The 15,235-nt window shown below is 43.1% G+C and overlaps 1 protein-coding gene across 4 annotated transcripts in view; it reads right to left on the bottom strand.

Moving 5' to 3' along the window:
• PPP3CA (protein phosphatase 3 catalytic subunit alpha) overlaps nucleotides 1-15,235 on the bottom strand; it is a 225,117-nt gene that overhangs the window by 107,077 nt on the left and 102,805 nt on the right. For all 4 annotated transcript variants that reach the window (XM_044302431.1, XM_044302447.1, XM_044302437.1 and 1 more), the window contains exon 2: nucleotides 6,305-6,505. In XM_044302431.1, coding sequence (XP_044158366.1) covers nucleotides 6,305-6,505 — 201 coding nt within the window. The remainder of the gene's footprint in view (nucleotides 1-6,304; nucleotides 6,506-15,235) is intronic.

Below are 15,235 nucleotides of genomic sequence, written 5' to 3'. Positions count from 1 at the left end.
CAAGATAAAAGGGCTTGTAATGAGACACCACAGAAGGATAACCAGCATCTGTACGACTGTTACCAGCTTGTATTGCAGTATGGGGAGATGTCATCCAGTGTTAATGTGTTCCTGTCTCAGCATATACCTGCTACATCACCTTGCTTGTGTAATCATTGGCCAAGCACCTCTAGCAGTTTATACTTTGTCAATCTCAGCTCAGTCACATCAAGTCTTCAAGGTGTTGATTTTTTCCGTTCTCTGGTAGTGTAGCTGTCCCCAGTACAATAACCCAACCCTATTCCACCAGCACTTCTGTAGAACCTGGTGATGCAAATAATGTAGAAGAAATGCTTTTATCAAGCTTTCTATGTGGTCTAAAAGAACACTGGTTTTAGAACAAAACAATAGCTCAAACCACACAAAAAACACTTTATTTTAATGATATACTACTTAAGGTTTAGGATATTACAGGAAACAATATGCATGTTGGAACTAAAGATACAGTAATTCTTCTCAATAAAGCTGAAATGCAGAGGTTTATTCCTTTCAAGGCATTGTACTGAGCCAGCCAGAATCCTACTCCATTCTGTTGAGGGGAAAGCACCCCAAAACAGTTGTCTATGGATGGCTATCTGGCTTTAGCTATAGTCCATCGTCAAATCCCAAGGCTTGTTAGGAAAGTTAAATCTTGACCAATAGGGAGCCACTTCCAATAGGTGACACTAGTGAGTAGGTTCACTAGTGTCACGGTTACTAATGCAACTAGAATATCTACAATTCAATCAATTTCACTGTCTAAAATATGTATCCATCACAGCCCTTGCTCTACAGTTGGGACATCAAATGCAGCTTGGAAAGTCTCTTGATATTGTGGGGTCTTTATAAAAGGGCATTAAAGCAGCTATCTGACAAACAGCATTTACCAAAGAACCACAGGATAGCAGGTACATAAAGAATCTCTGTGGGTCAGACTGCTGAAAACCCTACTGATATGGGCTATTTGCAAAATGTACGGTACATCTTTATATACTCTGATCAGCCACAACACTAAAACCACTGACAAGTTAGGTTAAGAACAGGGGTCATCTAAAAACAATGGCACCTGTCAGGTGGTGCGATGTATTATGCAGCAAGTAACCAGTCACTTCTTGAACTGGAATGTGTTAGAACAGTGATGCCCAACCTACGGCTCGCAAATTTTATATGGAGTTTATTATGTTTTACTACTTTTAAAAAAGAAAAACCTTTTAAAAAAAATTAAAATTTGGTCTTTGCAACACCACATTCTGAGGCCCATAACTTTTGTATTTTTATCTACACCGCTGTCTTTTTTTTTTTTTTTTTTTGTAGAATGAGATGTACTTTTCATTGGCACTTTTGGGGTACATACGAGTTTGATAACTTATTAATTTTTTTTATGTTTATTTCTTAATAATTGCAAAAAATATATATAATTTTTAACTGTCATTTTTAGTCCCCTGAGGGGACTTCAACATATGATTCTCTCAACAAGGATACACAGTTTACTATTGCAGTCTATGGGATCTTTACTGGCTGCCTATTAAGCCTCGCCATGGGCAGGGCTTAAAGGCAGTTTGTTATGGAGGGCCTGGGAGCCTTCACAAGGCTCCAGGCTGTCATAAAAAAAAAAAAAAAAAAACACAATCGAAACCCCACAATTTAGCCCTGGGGTATCAGATCGGAGGACACAGGGAGCCTCCCCTCATCTGTGTAACCACTCACATGCTGTGGTTGCTATTGAATGCAGCATCTAAGGGGTTAACTGAAGGTGAAAATGGCGCACGACTCTCTTGCTATTTGAACAACGCATCTCGCATAGCTGATCCGGTTCAACTCTTTTGCTATTTGAACAATTCCTCTCGCAGAGCTGATCCAGTCAAATCCAACTTCGCTCACCAAGATAAGTATATATTGTATATTCTATACTATTGATACGAATAGAGGTGTGCTCACTAGCTTTCTATCGCATGGGACGCCACGAAAGATGCACATTGTATTCAACAGTGAACACAAAAAGTAACACCTCACTGTGAACGAACTAACAGTCAGCATAACCAATTAGATATGCTAGTACTATTGACAACAAGGACATCTCTATATGGACATAAATTACTTTTATAAGTACGGCTATAATTTGGACACAAAAACAGTGATTTACAAGTGAACTTAGGATGCAAGGGATAATAGAAATACGAGATAATTATATCTGTGACTTATGATATTTAATATGTGCTAAAACTGTCTGATGTTCCGCTGTATTGCCCGGATAATTAATTATCAACATTAATTACCAACACTAACATATTGCTGCTATTTCCAACTTGGGCGAGACATCGATTCATCAGAGGTCTCTCTGCATTGTTTTTACTTTTTATATGTTTTTGTTTTTTCTTTTTCAATTTTTTAACCTTATAGCCGCTTTATCTAATTATTGCTTTATTAAGATTCAACAAATGTGTATTTTTGTTACTTCTATTGGATTCCGACTGCATGAGTGCCCATCTAAATATATACACTGTTTTTCTAAAAACATTATTGTAGGTGCTGTGAGGGATGAGCCTTCCTATATGGTGTGCTGTCCGCATTGAAATGAATGGGTCCGCATTCTATCAGCAAACAAAAAACTGAAAAAAAATACGGTCGTGTGCATGAGGACTAAGTCTGAATTCAGGCCAGCAATCATTTCCAGTGAAAATCTGACAATGGCAGGCTGCTTCCAGTTGTTGTGTCAGATTTTCAGTCGGCAGTGGACAAGACTTTACCAATGGGATCGTTTTGCCTGGATTTCCCCTTAGACAGGTGTGTATTATACAGTAGTGTCTATCACACACCTATCTGGAACTGCATTGAAAGCCTCGGGAAGTTCTGGTGCTGGCAACAGTAAGATCAGAACAGCACAACTCCTCTCATTGCATTGTAAAACTCTGTGTGATGTCTTCCAAATTCTCAAAAAATTATCTGTAAAAACACCAAACCGTAAAAAGCAGGAAATCCTTTCCGATTAGCAACTGCATATCTGTCTGATTGACAGATACAGATAGAGGCTCACATGTCCGATTCATATCAGAAGCCACCACTCTGCAGCCGTCAGAAGAGTAATGAACGTCTCTATTTCCCACTGGGTCCAATGCAATGAATATTCACCATCCATAAGACAGTACCAATGCCAAGACGCTACTAATCATAAAACCCAGTTTACAGTAGGGTAATAGGAGATGGTAGGTTTTAAAGCTGGGCATTAGATAAAGGTCATCCAAACCTGCTGAGATCGCTGAGACTGGACGATCTGAAGTGCATCGGGGGCCTCCTGGATATCCCCTAAGATGACAGGGGGATGAAGAGTTCAGCATGTAGGATTTCAACCGCTTGATCCTTTTGTTGTCTGGAAAATAGGTCGCTGCCACAGGTGCCCCTCTCACCTTTCAGGACACATGCATCCTCAGCCAAACATGCAACTGGAGGAACTGGGAGGGATAAACAATAATTCGGCCAACAGCTATCCAATAATTATGGCTGGCCTAGTAGATGACAGATAGAAGCTGCTCTTCCTACTCTTCTACTGGTCATGAAGAAGAAACTATGGTCAATCAAATTAGGAATTTAGTTTCTAATTTGCAAGCATTTCGAATAATATCTATTGACACCAACACTGTAATAACAGAATACAGGCAAAAAGTACAACAAAAACTGATCAATATCTGTAATATAAAGCAATACAAATCAACCACTGTCCATCTGCAAAATCCAGGATTAGAGACAGCTAGCAAAGCCACAAGTGCAGTATTAGGAAATCAAAATAGTTTTTGTCACTTACATATGTGGTAAAAAAAAAAAAAGAGAAGTCTATAAAGAGTCATTAAGTGTACATTAAAGGGGTTGGTCCATCTCAGATAGGTATATCGCTAGGATATGCCATAAAATGTCAGAAACTGACCAGTTTCACCCATTCTCGGACCTGCAGTTATCTCCAGAAAGAGTCGCCAGAAGTGACCAAGAGGGCACCGCGCATGCCCAGACACCCTCTATGGGAGCTGTGAAACTAGTTGAGCGCTTGCTTGGCTATTTCTGGCAGCCCCATAACAGTGAATGGAGAGGACACAGATACAGGTGAGTGCAATGGTGAAGCTCAATGGCCTGCACTCTACACATCAGTAGGCACACTACAGTGACTAAAGGGCGCCTGCTGAGCTGAGCATGGGAATGCACAAGCCGGGGTGTTCTCTTTGACTGAGCTCAGCAGACGCAATGCAATGATACCATCACGCCTGGGCAGAGTACGATGTGCCGCATTAAAAAAATCTGGCGAATGGGGCTGGGCGAGTATTTTTTTATATATATATTTTATAAACAATACCGGGGGTAATAAGGGGGCAACATGGGAGGCACTGAGAAAGCAGCAGTACTGTAAGGGGCACTAACGGCGTATTCTATTGTGAAGGGGACACTAAGGGGGCATATCTACTGTGTGGAGCACTTATTGGGCATAACTACTCTGTTGGACACTAAGGGGGAATTATTACTGTGGGGGCACAAGCAGGACTGGGTGTGTATAGACAGGCACTGGGCAGAGTTAGAGACATGGATTAGTGTTAAAAAATTGCTGCTGCTAACCCATCTATAGGTGTTTCAAAAGATGGGAGCTAGGGCTTATTCACACAACCATAATGGTTTTCTGATACACGGCTGCAAAACACAGTTATCAGCTGTGTGCTCGGCACATCATAGTGTGGACCCATTAAAGTGTCAAATCTTTTGCGATGTGGTCACTCAGTTGCAGAAGCACATGGAAGCCCTTTCATGCGCTTCTGCATCTGGGTTGCCACACCGAAAAAAGGTAGGACAAGTCCTATACTTCGACACAACAAGCGGAGCATGGACCTATTGAAGCCAATGAGGTAACCGTGTTTGCAGACGGCAAAACACTTCTAGTCGTGCATGGTTTGGATTCTAACTGCCAAATCCTATGTTCTCTTTTGAAGAAGAGTGGTCTGGCAACATCCTACTAAACTGAATGAACCTTCTAAAAGAAGGCCATACATATTCAACAGCTGTCAGATAAAAGCTGGTTTGGATGGTAGTACACTTAGTTCGGCTGAGCATCAGTGTTTGAGGGGAATATGCTGTTGCCAACTGCCTATGTTGGAGATTTATCTCCCCCCCAAAAAAGGATCTGGTAAGTTGAAATCCAAAATTCCCAATCAATCTTTGCCTCTTAAGATCGGCTCTCTAGGGAGTCAGCAAATCCTCCATACACATAAGTCAGACCGTCCTGTTGGGTTTGAGCAACTTTGCTCTTACTGTATGTGTATGGGCATCTCTAAGTACAATGAAAAATACAAAACGGTTTAGGGTTTGTAGACCACAGGAGATTTTTCCTATGAGATAGCTTTGATATCTGGGGTTTTGTATAAATGGATATTTTAAGGGATATTCTAGAAAAAACAAGTTATCCTTTATCAATGTATAGGGGATAACTGTTAGATCGGTGACAGTCTGACCGCTGGAAAACCCACTTCACAAGAATGAGCTTCCTGTATCTCCTGTATGAATAAAGCATTGGTTGAGCATTGCTGAAGATGGCAGAGTACAGCACGTGGGCCTCTCTGTTAGTCTCAGAGTTTCAAACAGGGGACCCCCTCAAAAAGGTAATATGGACAAGGACTGCCTTCATCTACTAGAAGGTGAAGTATCACAAGTCACTCCTAATTACAATTATTTCTCAGCATACATGAAGAATACCAAGAATATACGATGTGTCTAGTTTTTATTAACAAAAAAGAAAAAATCATGAAGAGTTGAAGTAACAATGTAGAATTTACTTCCAGGGTAGATGCAAAACAGTAAAAGGGTTTCCAAGATTTTAATACTGATGCCCTATCCTCTGGGTAGGTCATCAGTATCTGATCGGTGGAGGGTCCAACACCTGAGACCCCCACCAATCAGCTGTTTTGAGAAGGCACCAGCGCTACTGTGAGTGCTGGGGTCTTCTCTGTGCTCACCAAGCACAGAGCCATACTTAGTGTAGCGGTTGTGCATGGTATCAAGCTCAGCTCCATTCACTTCAATGGGGATGAGCTGCTCCTAGGCCACGTGACCCATGAACATGACGTCACTGGCCTAGGAAAAGCAGAGAGAAGGTTACAGAGCTCACAGGAGCACCGATGACTTCTCAAACAGCTGATCGGCAGGGGTCCCCGGGTGTCTGACCACCACCCATCAGATACTGGTGACCTATAGGTCATCAGTATGAAAATCGCAGAAAACCTCAAATGCCAATTTAGTGCATGTTCTTCCCACTCACCTGTGACTGGTGCATCAATGTCAAGCAAATTTTTTTCCAAACGAAGAATTGAAGCTCCTTCGGTTATAATTCGAAGAGCGACACTCTCCTCAAGTCTTCCTTCTTTCATTAAGTGAGCTTTTAATACGTCTACCCGGGGCTTGCCATCATTATCAAATACTTCTTTTGCAGTGAGCCTATGGTTTGGCGGAAATGGTACAGCTAGAAGAGAAAAATGGGAGAAAGAACCTGTTAAACGAACCTGTACAATGTAATCATAAGAAAGATATAGTTTTCATTTTTTTTACATATACCGCTGTATTTAGGCGCTCAATATACCAACTATTAGGCAGTAAGCAAAAATGAATGCCAAGAGCTTGCAAGTTAAGGGTTCGTTCACACAATTGTATGTATTTTGCGGTCTGCAAAATGCGGATCCTGAAAATATACGGATGATATCCACGGGACGTCCACGTTGCTTGTATTTTTATTTTTTTGCGGACCCATTGTAACAATGCCCATTGTTGTCTGCAAAAAAGAACAATAATAGGACATGTTCTACCTATTTTGCGGAACATACGGATACATATTTTTTTCCACTCATTAATGGGCCCGCATCCAATCTGCAAAAAATGATGAGGACCAAAAATACAGTTCTGTGAATCGGGGCCTAATTCAATATTAACTTTTTCTGCCACAACAATATCTGCTGCATTGGGTGTGGCCGACGCACACGCTACAATCTCTACATTTAACATTTATAGGAAGGCCCTTTCCACGCCATGTTTGGTGTGTGCATCTGGAATGCATCAAAACCTCCCAAATTATAGGCCTACTATAGACTGAAATGTTTACCAAACGAGTGTCACTAGGAGTCAGTACATTTTTTATTAACTGAATCGGCAAACCTAGTTGACTACACTTCTAAATACAATGGCACAAAATGTAGTGTGAACAGAGCCTAATCGTGCACAAAAACCAACAGGAAGGGAGCCTTGTCAATAGACTAAAGGTGGATTTACACGGCCTAATGTTCAGGCAGATTATGTGGAATGAATGATCGTTCCCAATAATATGCAATCTAAAGGTGCCACAGATCACCCGATGAACGAGAGAAACGCTTGTTCATCGGATGAGATGATCTGAGGTGTGGGGCCTGTGGGCATCTCAATCATTGTTCCCGGGCAGCAGATCATGCAGACAACAGCACTGCCCAGCAACAATGATTTTGTATGAGGACAAGTGATAGTAGCAGCCATTGCTCATTTTCATAGTGTGGAGGAGATCTCCTGTATGTAAATGAAACCCTTCACCTCCACTTAACAAGCAGCTGATTGTCAGAAGGAATGCTTCCTTCCCAACCTTCGGCTGCTCCTCGCAGCATCTAAATGCGCCTTAAGACATTTCTTTAACATTAACTGCATTAAGGCATGTTTGTGACAGATAAAAACTACATTGTAAAGATTTTCACTTGACTAAATTTGTCCATACACCTTCAACAGGTGACAAACACCTCTGGTGGTGTCCTATCTACCAGGAGAACAAATAGTCTCCAGCGACATCATCTATATTACATTCGATTTTCCACCTGTTCTGCTGAAAAGAGAGGGTTTGTCCGACAATGCACTAATGTGTATAGGGGTCTTAAAGGGAACCTGTCACCGGGATTTGGGGTATAGAGCTGAGGACATGGGTTGCTAGATGGCCGCTAGCACATCCGCAATATCCAGTCCCCAAAGCTCTGTGTGCTTTTATTGTGTATAAAAACAGAAATGTATACATACGCAAATTAACCTGAGATGAGTCAGAGCTTAAAAAAATGACTCTTCTCTGGTCACACAAGTAAGATATGACTTTTATGTTAATTTGCATATGTATCAAATAGTTGGTTTTTTTACACAATAAAAGCACACAGAGCTATGGGGACTGGGTATTGCGGATGTGCTAGTGGCCATCTAGCAACCCATGTCCTCAGCTCTATGCCCAAAATCCCGGTGACAGGTTCCCTTTAAGATTGTGGTATATTGCCAATTTATCGGTAAGTGTGAAGAAAAAATTCTATAATTCATTACGGGTTCCTAGTCCATAGGTAGTTGTTAGCCAATGGTTTAATATGTTCTGCCCAGTCGGAAAAACATGGCGGCACACCTCCAAAAACAATGCCATGTCTTTCCACAGGTCACGTGTAGTATTGCGTTTGGCGTCATCCACTACAATGAAACAGAGATGCAATGCCAGACACAATCAATGATCAAGTGTTTTGGATGAAAGCAGGCATGTTTTTTCTAACCCTGAACAACCCCTTTAACATCAGCATTTCTAGACATATATGAGAGGAAGATGGCCTTATTACTGAATCTTCATAATGTAATAGATGGCTGGACCAGTATGCCTACAGTGCTATTATTTTTAATGTAGATGGTATCTCCTACCAACCTTGTTCTAAGCACTGGATGCACTTTATGATAAGTGACATTTATATGGGCCTCACAAGTGGCCCTCACTCCTAAGAGGTTGTATTTCATGTTGATAGAAAGCTTCAGATCATGGCAGGAGATTGCAGAACGATAGTTCACACAAAAGAATGCCTGTATATGCTATAAAAATAATTCTCGTTGAGACCATGGAAGAGTTCCTGATCCATTAGCTGAAAATACCCTTCTCAGAGACATAAAACAGGAAAGAGATAGTATAAAAATGACACAAAAAGGTGGAAAGTACTTAAGCCTGGAGCTATACATGACATTTTAAAATGCAGTTATGTACAAAAGGGTGGTTACTAGTGTTGGTCAAGCACCAAAGTGCTCTGGTGCTCGAGTAGAACACTTTGGGATGCCCGGGTGCTCTACTGAGCACCCGAGCACAAAGGAAGTCAATGGGAGAACCCGAGCATTAAACCAAGCACCCCTGTTCTTAAGAGAGGAGGGTGTCTGGTTCACAGGAAAAGGTCAGAAATTTATGGAAACACCACCAAAATGGTTCTGGAACAGCATGGGGATGTCTGGATGCATCTTGGACTCCCAGGTCGCTCCTGGGAACGATGTTGTCTGAGTAGTACGCCACTTTTTACAGACCAACAATAATAAGCACAAAACTGAAGATAAAATCGATTTTAGAGGAAAAAATTTTAGGAAACATTTTTTCCTGTATATTTACTCTATATAAAGTGCAAATGCTGCCAAAAATTACAAGGAAGAGGCACTCCGATACAACCTGTATATCACATAAAGGAGAGCCTCATTCACATTGTGGTACAAATGTTCATGTAGTGGGACTCCTACACTCATAAAGCCTATGCACTAAGTGACAGGACTGCCAAAAATTACAAGGACCGGCAATACAATACACCCTTTGTTACACGTAAAGGAGGGCATCATACACAGACATGAAAAATTATGATTGATGGCCTGCCGGTGACCCACAAAAACATTATGAACAAAGGCCTGCTAGTGACCCTCTAAAACATTGTGGGCAAGGGCCTGCTGGTGACCCACTAAAACATTAGGAGCGACGGCAGCTTAATAAGCATGTTGATATTAGGGGTGGGCGATATGGCCTAAAATCTATATCTGCAAACTGCAAACTGCCACCAATGATGGGGGGGAAGGAGGGGGACCCTGAGGGATATTGGCAAGGTTGATTTATGCATGGTAGTGCAGTGGCCACAGTCCCTCCCCTCCTCCTCCTACTCTGTCCTCATTGGTGTTCAGCGGCAGCCGCGCACAGTGGGGAGGGAGAGACTCCCTCCTCCTCCCTCCGCTGTGCCGGCCGGCTCAGAACATGGTGCGCGCGATCATATCGCGGTCCGGCGATATAGGCGATATGGCGAAAATCCATATCGTGGCCCAAATTCATATCGCATATCGCCTATATCGCCTATACCGCCCACCCCTAGTTGATATACCCTTTTTAGTGGTGGAAGAGATGCATGGGAATAAACAGTGTATTCAATTAGGGCAGCAGTAAACGATTAGTGCCATCAGTCCTCAACACCCTCACCCCCCCACCCTGTGTGATCAGCCCAAATGCTTCATCTCCCCCCCCCCAGTGCCATCAGCTCGGTTCCCCCAGTGCCATCAGCTCGTTCCCCCCAAGTGCCAGCGGCTCTCCCCCCAACATGAGCCAGCGGCTCTCTCCCCTTGTGAAAGCTACCCCCCCCCCCTCCCCCCTTCTGCACCCGGAGTGCACAGCGTCATTGGTTGCCCGGCCTTATTCGCACCAACTTACCTTTCCAGCAGGGGCACCACCGACACGCCACTGTTCCGTGCTGCTCTGCGTCTGACGTCACACCGTGCGTCAGGTCATGGCGTGCGTGCGTCAGTGCAGCGCAGGACGATAGATGTGCTTTGGAGTGTCCAGAGGCCCCCTGCTGGAAAGGTGAGTATTCTGGGTCAGTGGGAGACCACGGAGCAGGAGTAATAGCATGCGCTTCATTCCAGCTCTGTGGTCACGTGACACAAACAAATCTTCAATGCGAAAAATTCGCATTAAGGATTTTTTCGGTTCGAATTACTCGATTCAATCGAGTAATCATTTCAGCCCTATATTCAATACACCAGAAAAGCCATATTTAGAGTGCCTTTATGTTTAGCCGCTTTCCTCTGGTGGAGTAGAGAAGTCAGGGGCAATCCAGGACTTGTTCATTTTTATAAGAGTCAAACGGTCAGCATTTTCAGTTGACAGGCTGAATGCGATTATCAGATATTATGCCCCCAGCCGCACTAAATACATGCTGACAAAACGCTGGCGGTGGGGCAGGCCGGTACCTCCAAGGCGAAGAGCGGCAGTTTGTGCCACGTGTCCAGCTTTGACACCCAATAATTGTAAGACACAGAGGGATCACTGAGGACGCTTGACACAGTCTGCTACGTAACTCCTTCACCATCTTCCCCAAAAAATTTCCCTCCTTGTGACACTAGGCTGAGGCCTTGGAGAGTGTTGCCCTGCCTCTGTTGGAACTGCTGTGTGTTCCCCTCATCGGTTGGCCAATGAACTACGTACTCTGCAGCCAGCGTTGTCAGCTGGAAATTTTTGGAGCAATTTTTCCACAAGACCTTCTGGTATTGCACCATTTTGCTCGTCCTCTCCACCACAGGAATGAGAGATGAGAAGTTAGTTTCCTTTGTAGCGGGGGTCGAGGAGGGTGAACAACCAGTAATCTGTGTTGGCCAAAATGCGTACAATGCGAGGGTCACGGGAAAGGTAGCCTAACAACGTCATCCATGTGTGTCAGAGTCTCAACAGACAAGACTTCACCGTCCTCATCAGGAGGATGACTCAATCTCCTCATCCTCTTGCTCCTCTTCTACCCATCTACGCAGAACAGATAAAATAAAACTTCCATGGGTACTACCTCTGCAGTGGAGGCAACAGTCTCCTGCTCCTCCTCCCCATTATCCAATTCGTGCTAAGACAACGAAATGAGGGTGGTCCGACCATCAGCCTGTGTACTGTCTTCCCCCATTGCCTTAATTGTGAGCAGCGAACATTTTAGTAGACACAGAAGTGGGATGGTTACGCTGATAATAGCGTTATCCCCGCTCACCATCTGTGTCGATTCCTCAAATGCCCACTTGTCGCTTGTGAAGAGCAGAAGCTGACTGGAAAGGCGACGACCATGTTTCAGCTGGTATTCCACTATTGCCCTCTGCTGCTCACAAAGCCTGGACGAGAAGTTCCAGCTCATGCTCACTTCGCACAAAAGTCGGTGATCTGACAATAGTGAGCGATGCTGCAGCCTTTCCCGGATCGGCGGAAGCCGTCGATTACTTGCGGAAATGGGCACACATGCTGCACACCTTCACCAGTAGCTCAGGCAAATTGGGGTAGGTTTTGAGAAACTGCTGAAACTCAAGCCGAGCTCAAAAACTTGTTTGGCAAGACGGTCCATGGCAGGAGGAAGGAGGATCAGGGTGAGGATTGTGTTGACCAGACTCTCGGCTACTGTGACTGGACTTTGTGGAAGACAGGGTGGTGCTTAACCGACTAAGTATTATCTGCTGCAATCCAACCGACCACCTGGTCACACTGGTCTGACTTCAAGAGCCATGTCCTGCGCCACCCTGCAAACTGGCACATGAAGCTAGGTATCGTGTGTTTCTTGTGCTCTGGCAGCAGGCACAGTTTCACAGTGCCCATGGCCACTGCCTCTGCGTGCACTATTAGCAGCACGGCCACTTCCCCGTCCCCTACTGCTCTCCTTGCGCATATTAAATGGTATATATGCTTGCAAGTATGTCACACGTACAGTAGCGCATGCTTTGTAAGTGTATGCCCAAATAAAGAAGACAGAATGTCAGATATTTTTAGGATGCGCACACGTTACACAGGAGATGTAGCACAGATGTCGCTGTCCGCAGCGTCTATGAAAAAAGTACATTGAATGTCACAGATAATTTTAGGATGCACAAACGTTATATAGGTGGTATAGCGCAAGTAATGTCGCTGTCACCTGCAGCTAATACATATATAATAAAAAATACACTGAATAATGTCACTGATATTTAGGATGAGCAAACGTTATACAGGAGATGTAGAGCAATAATGTCGCTGCCACCAGCAGCAAAAAAATTTGTCTGAATGTCACTGATATTTCGGATATGCAAACGCTATACAGGAGATGTAGCGCAGGTAATGTAACTGTCCGCAGCGGACACCGTCTACGGTGCGCACACATTACACAGGAGATGTAGCGCAGATATTGTCGCTGTATGCAACGGCCAAACAATTGCAAACTATGTTGCGCTAATAATTATATTGCGGCCAGATACAACAATAGTCCTTAAAAGGACTTTTGAGTCTCTAACAAGTTTTTTTTCAATAAATATTACTATTACTATTTCACTTCCTACATTATCTGACATGCACACGACCATTGTTTGGGTCCGCATCCGAGACATGCGGACCCATTCACTTCAATGGGCCTCAAAAGATGTATACAGCACTCTGTGTGCTGTCCGCATCCGTGTCCCCGCCCAAAAAAAACCAAAAAAAACATGTCCTATTCTTGCCCGCACTTTGCGGTTAAGAATAGGCATTTAAATTGCCGGCGCCCGTTCCATTACGCCAATTGCGGAAGGCAACACGGGCGGCTTCAGTTTTTTACGGAACGGTCGTGTGCATGAGGCCTAAGACTGCACTGAACACGTCATCGGGTGCTATATAGCACCTGATTACACGTTCTGGCCAGCCAATCACTGTAATGCCAGTAGCCAACATGGCTACAGCATTACAGTGAATGGCAGCACTTACCCGCACATTTATTGCAGAACACCGCGATCTACCTAGTATAGCTATGCTCGAGCTGGTGTTCGGCCAAGCATGCTCGCCCCAACAATAGTGGTTACGAATAAAACATATTCCAGCAATCAAGTACCGCTTCTAAATATCAGGTTTGAGCTAACTGTTAATCTATGTAAAATATTTAACGTAAAAACCTAAGGAAAATTTATTTGCAGATGTGTGCTAAGGCACGTTCTTGTTAATAAAGGTTCCAGAGCTCATGACCAGGAGGAATAATGATCTACAAAGCTGAAGAAGCATCAGAACACTGTTCAACAAGATAATCCTCCTAATTACCACTTCAAATGCCCGCCCGCACAACATTCAGATACGTTTGTCTATGTCATATCTACATAAGACCTGGGCTTAGACATGACCTTAGCTTTAATTGGACTGTCAAAGATCATGTCACCTTTAATTAGTAATTTCTGTAATCTGATGTCCTCCGAGAAGTAACTATTTGCTGTATACTACACCAACAACGGTATTGTGTATTCAACAGATGATCATCACTATGATCTGTTTACCCACCTGACGAGAAAACCACAATGTACACATCTTATCTGGGGAAGAACACGGTACACTTCAGTACTTTACGGTATGCCAAGAGCAATATTAGCTATGAAGCCATGTAGACACTTTATAAAATGGTGTTTATGAGTGAAGGTCAATTTAAACATTACAAAAAATAAAAATAAAAAAAGTCTCTTTACATGGCAAAGAGAATAAGTGTACAAAATAGTTTTTTTAGTGCATTTGGATTGCTTGGTGCTTCTCCCTAGCTAGCTGCTTCTTGGCTTCATTTGAACATAGATTCACAGTATAGCTGCTCAAATATTTTAAGCCCAGAAAGAGAGACTAAATGATTAAAGTTAAGGATGTAATACTGAAGGTCTAAGAAGAAGAACCTTGCAGAAAGTCACGTCAGTGGTATTAACTGCTATGGTTACCTAGCCTGCCCAACCATGGATTAGGAGGCTTCTCCCTCCATATGGTAAATTCAGGTTTATAGTGTCAATGAAACAAGAACGCTGCTTAGAAATATACCAAAAGGCAAAATAAAAAAATAAAAATAATTAAAATTAATTTTTATAATTATCCACACTATTTGCTTTACGGGTTTTAAAAATAAAATAATGCTCCATTTATTACAGGGTTCAGTACAAGGTATAGCGCCACTTTTAGGTCACATGCACATGGTAATGTATTTTATTCAGATTTTCGGAATGGATTTCACTGTGTTTCTGTTGGGCAACTAAGGGTACTTTTGACTACTTTCAAAATAGCAATGACGGATCTGTCTCTAAAACAATCGTAAGTCAATGGGGGACGGATCAGTTTTCTATTGTGTCAGAGAAAACGGATCTGTCTCCATTGACTTGCATTGTGGGTCATGACGCATCCTGCGGTTTGCTCTCCTGTATGGGAACGCAACCAAACGGAACAGAATGCATTTTGGAGCATTCTGTTCTGTTCAGTTACGTTTTGTCTCTATTGACAATGAATGGGGACAAAACTGAAGAGTTTTTTTCCAGTATTAAGACCCTATGACGGATCTCAACACCGGGAAATAGAAGTGCTAGCGTGAAAGCAGCCTAAGCCAGTTATGCTTTACATCAGCTATCAATCTGCTCAGCTACTCCTGTTCTATAACATGCTCGCTGCAGATCC

The sequence above is a fragment of the Bufo gargarizans genome, chromosome 1 (genome assembly GCF_014858855.1).
Source record: "Bufo gargarizans isolate SCDJY-AF-19 chromosome 1, ASM1485885v1, whole genome shotgun sequence".
NCBI classification, from domain to species: Eukaryota; Metazoa; Chordata; class Amphibia; order Anura; family Bufonidae; genus Bufo; species Bufo gargarizans.
This window is presented reverse-complemented; position numbering and strand designations above follow the sequence as displayed.